This window comes from Nicotiana sylvestris, chromosome 8, assembly GCF_000393655.2.
Source record: "Nicotiana sylvestris chromosome 8, ASM39365v2, whole genome shotgun sequence".
NCBI lineage: Eukaryota > Viridiplantae > Streptophyta > Magnoliopsida > Solanales > Solanaceae > Nicotiana > Nicotiana sylvestris.
In genome coordinates, this window is record NC_091064.1 from 79996108 (window position 1) to 80001145 (window position 5038).

The window sequence follows — 5038 nt, forward strand, 5'->3', positions numbered from 1 at the left end:
CACGATCCCGACAGTGGGAAATCTGAGTCATGACAAGTTGTTATCAGAGCACTAGGTTGCCTAGGTCTCACAATTCACGAACAAGCTAGGTAAAGTCTGAGGGATCAGTACAGAGACGTCTGTGCTTATCCCTAGAGGCTACAAAGTTTAGGAATAACTTCACATCTATTATTCTTTCTCATGTGATTTTATTTCTCAATTCTAATTGAACTCCAACTCTGTTCCTTCACAGATGGCGAGAACACGTACCGCTTCATCAGCTGATCAGCAGTCTAAGACCCAAGCGGCAGCTCCTATGAGGAGCAGAGGTCGAGGCCGAGGCCTAGGCCGTGCTAGAGGCCGAGGCAGGGGAAGGTCTCAGCCCAGAGCAGTAGCACCAACGGCGGAGCCTCAGGTAGATTTTGATGATGAGTTTTCGGCCCAAACCCTTCCAGCAAAGCTAGCTCAGGCTCCGGAGGGGTTCATCGCTACTCCGGTACTTTAGGATGCTTTGGTCTGTCTGGTGGGCCTTATGGAGAGTGTTACATAGGCCGGCATACTTCCTGTAACACCAACCGTCTCTCGGGATGGGGAAGGAGCACAGACTCCCGCTACTTGCACTCTGGAGTAGGTGGCTCCCCGGTTTCAGACTCCATCAACATATCCAGTTGGGGTAGTTCCACCGGGTGTGGTAGCTCAAACCGGTGATGGATCAGCTATGTCTTTTGATGTTTTTTGGAGATTGGACAAGTTTACCATGCTTTTCACTACTACCTATGGTGGTACATAATTAGAGTATACCCAGGATTATTTGGACAGTTGTCACGAGGTTCTACGAATCATGGGGATAGTGGAGACCAATAGGGTCAACTTTGCTGCTTTTCATCTGTCAGGTTCCGCCAAGAAATGGTGGAGCGATTATTGTTTGGCTAGACTAGTTGGGTCACCAACTCTCACTTGGGACCAGTTCTCTCAGCTATTTCTGGAGAAGTTCATTCCCGTCACTCAGAGAGAGGGGTACCGTAGGTGGTTCGAGCATCTTCAGCAGAGTTATATAACTGTAACCCAGTATAAGACTAGGTTTATTAATTTGGCTCGTCATGCTCTTCTTATACTCCCAATTGAGAGAGAGAGAGGGTAAGGAGGTTTATTGAGGGACTCGCTCAGCCTATCGGATTGCAGATAGATAAGGAGTCTGGAAGCGAGATTTCTTTTCAGGATGCGACCAATGTGGCTAGGCGAGTTGAGAAGGTTTTAGCTCAGGGGAGTGGTATGGGGTCTGACAAGAGGCCTCATCATTCTGGCAGGTTTAGTGGTGTCTCGTCTGGAGGCAGAGATTCCTTTGGTAGAGGTCATCCTCCCAGGCCATTTAATTCAGCACTTCAGACTTCTCACGGTGCTCTAGGTGGTCCTACCCATCATATGAAATATTCTGATAAGCTACCCTAGAGTGCACCATCAGCTCCTATCAGTGCACCTCCACTCTAGAGTTTTCAGGGTGGTTACTCTAGCTGTCAGGGTCAATTTTAGGGTCAGCAGTCTTAGTTAGACTTGTGGCGATCTGAGGCACATTTCTAGATTTTTCCCTCAACCCTCGAGCAGTTCTCAACATCAGGGTTCTCGCATGGTTCTAGCACCAGGTGTCCCACTGCCCGCTTAGACAGCTTGAGGCAGGGTCAGGCCGCTAGAGGTGGAGGTTAAGGTATTAGAGGTGGAGGTCAGGCAGCTAGAGGTGAAGGCCAGCCAGCAGGAGGCCATCCTAAGGATGTAGTTTAGAGTGGTGGGGCCCAGCCTCAATGTTATACTTTCCCATCCAGACCAGAGGTTGAGTTCTCCGATGTAGTTATCACATGTACTATTCTGGTTTGTAGTAGAGATGATTCAGTTCTATTTGATCCAGGGTCTACATACTCCTATGTGTCTTCTTATTTTGCTTCATATTTGGTTGTGCCTTATGATTATTTGAGTGCTCCCGTATATGTGTCCACATCAGTGGGTGATTTTATTGTTATAGATTGTGTCTATCGTTCATTCGTTGTTGTTATTGGGGGTCTTGAGACTAGTGTAGACCTCCTACTTCTCGATGTGGTTTTCTTCGATGTTATTTTGGGGATGGATTGGTTGTCACCTTATCATGTTATATTGGATTGTCATGCCAAGATTGTGACCTTAGCTTTGCCAGGGTTGCTCTGATTGGAGTGGAGAGGGACTCCTGGTTATTCTACCAGCAGGGTTATCTATTATATGAAGGCTCGGCGTATGGTCGAGAAGGGGTGTTTGGCTTATTTGGCTTATGTTCATGATTCTAGTGCCGAGGTTCCTTCTATGGATTCTGTGCCAGTTGTTCATGAGTTTCCAGAGGTATTTTCTGTAGACTTGTCGGGGATGCCACCCGACAGGTATATTGACTTTTGCATTGATTTGGCTCCGGGCACTCAGCCCATCTCTATTCCACCGTACCGCATGGCCCCGCAAGAGTTGAAAGAATTGAAGGAACAGTTGCAAGACTTGATTGATAAGGGCTTTATTAGACCTAGTGTCTCACCCTCGGGTGCACCAATGTTGTTTGTTAAGAAAAAGGATGGATCGATGAGGATGTGCACAGATTATTGGCAGTTGAACAAAGTCACCATCAAGAACAAGTATCCATTGCCGAGTATTGATGATTTATTTGATCAGATTTAGGGTGCCAGAGTGTTTTAGAAGATTGATTTGAGATATGGCTACAATCAGTTGAGGATTAGGGCATCCAATGTTTGTAAGATAGCTTTTTTCACTCGGTATGGGCATTATGAGTTTCTAGTGATATTATTTGGGTTGACAAATGCCCCGGCAACATTGATGCATTTGATGAACCGAGTGTTCATGCCCTATCTGGATTCCTTTATGATTGTCTTCATTTATGATATATTTATCTACTCCCGCAACCGAGAGGAGCACAGTAGCATCTTCGAGTCGTTCCTCAAACTTTGAGAGACAGGCAGTTACATGCTAAGTTTTTGAAATGTGAGTTTTGGTTGGGTTCAGTGGCGTTCTTGGGTCATGTTATATTAGCAGAGGGTATTCAGCTGGATCCTAAGAAGATTAAGGCAGTTAAGGACTGGCCTAGACCCACATTAGCTACAGAGATCCGGAGTTTCGTGGGCTTGGCAGGTTATTACCGTTGGTTTGTGGAGGGGTTCTCATCTATAGTAGCCCCGATGACCAGGTTGACCTAGAAGGGTGCCCCGTTCAGGTTGTCGGATGAGCTTGAGGCAAGCTTTCAAACGCCTAAGACAGCTTTGACTATGGCATCGGTGTTTGTATTTCCCACAGGTTTAGGGCCATATACAGTATATTACGATGCATCCCGTAGTGTACTTGACGCGGTGTTGATGCAAAATGGCAAGGTTATTGCATATGCTTCACGGCAGTTGAAGATTCACGAGAAGTATTATCTAGTTCATGATTTGGAGCTAGCATATATAGTTCACGCACTGAAGATTTGAAGGAATTATTTATATGGCATGTCGTGTGAGGTGTTCACGGATCACAAGAGTTTGAAATACTTGTTCAAGCAGAAGGATCTAAATTTGAGGCAGATGAGGTGGTTGGAGCTATTGAAAGACTATGATATCACCATCTTGTATCATCCCAAGAAGGCCAATGTGGTGGCCGATGCTTTGAGTAGGAAGTCGGCTAGTATAGGTAGCTTTGCTTATATTCCAATTAGTGAGAGACCGCTTGCTTTGGATGTTCAAGCTTTGGCCAATCAGTTCATGAGGTTGGATATTTCTGATCCTAGTCATGTTATAGCTTGTACAGCCACTCAGTCTTCATTGTTTGAGCGTATCAGGGGTCGGCATGATGACCCTCATTTGCTTGTCCTTAGGGACACAGTGAGGCACGGTGGTGCCAAGTAGGTTACAGTTGGAGATGATGGCATTTTGAGGATGCAAGGTCGTGTTTGTATGCCTAATGTGGATGGACTTCGTGGGTTGATTCTAGAGGAGGCCCATAGTTCCTGGTATTCTTTTCATCTGGGTGCCTCTAAGATGTATCAGGATTTGCGGCATCATTATTGGTGAAGGAGGATGAAGAAGGATATTGTTGCATACGTAGATCGATGTTTGAATTGTCAGCAGGTAAACTACGAGCATCAAAGACCTGGTGGTTTGCTTCAAAAGATTGAAATTCCTAAGAGAAAGTGGGAGTGTATCACTATGGACTTCGTTGTTGGACACCCACAGACTCAGAGGAAGTTCGATGCAGTGTGGGTTATTGTGGATAGGTTGACTAAGTTAGTGCATTTCACTCCTATGGTAGTTTCCTACTCCTCAGAGCGGTTGGCTGAGATCTACATCCGGGAGATCCTTCGTCTTCATGGTATACCCATGTCTATCATTTCTGACTAAGGTACGTAGTTTAACTCACATTTATGTAGGGCAGTACAGCGTGAGTTGGGTACGCGGGTCGAGTTGAGCACAATATTTCATCCTCATACGGACAGATAGTCGGAGCGTACTATTCAGATTTTTGAGGATATGCTTCGTGCATGTGTTATTGACTTTGGAGGTACTTAGGATTAGTTCTTACCGTTAGCGGAGTTTTCCTACAATAACAATTATCAGTCAAGCCTCCAGATGGCACCTTATGAGGCATTATATGGTGGACGGTGTCGATCTCCAGTTGGGTGGTTTGAGCCTGGGGAGGCTCAGTTGTTGGGTACAAATTTAGTACTAGATACCTTGGATAAGGTTAAGATTATTCAGGATAGGCTTCGTACAGCTCAGTCCAGGCAAAAGCGTTATGCCGATCGTAAGGTTCGTGATGTGGCATTCATGGTCGGGGTGCGAATGTTGCTTCGGGTGTCACCCATGAAGGGCGTGATGATATTTGGGAAGAAGGGAAAGCTAAGTCCTAGGTTCATCGGGCCTTTTGAGATCCTTCATCGAGTGGGAGAGGTGGCTTACAGACTTGTGTTAGGGCTAGGTTTATCAGCTGGGCATCCAGTGTTTCATGTGTCCATGCTTCGAAAGTATTACGGCAATCCATCCCACATGTTAGACTTCAGCACTAT

General features: G+C 45.9%; 1 protein-coding gene across 1 annotated transcript; it reads left to right on the forward strand.

The window, feature by feature from the left end:
- The first annotated feature begins 232 nt into the window (after positions 1–232).
- Positions 233–4373, forward strand: LOC138875272 (uncharacterized). The gene is made up of 3 exons (XM_070154096.1): positions 233–475; positions 3621–3877; positions 4049–4373. The coding sequence occupies exons 1-3, from the start codon at positions 233–235 to the stop codon at positions 4371–4373; spliced, it is 825 nt and encodes a 274-aa protein (XP_070010197.1).
- The last annotated feature ends 665 nt before the right edge of the window (positions 4374–5038 follow it).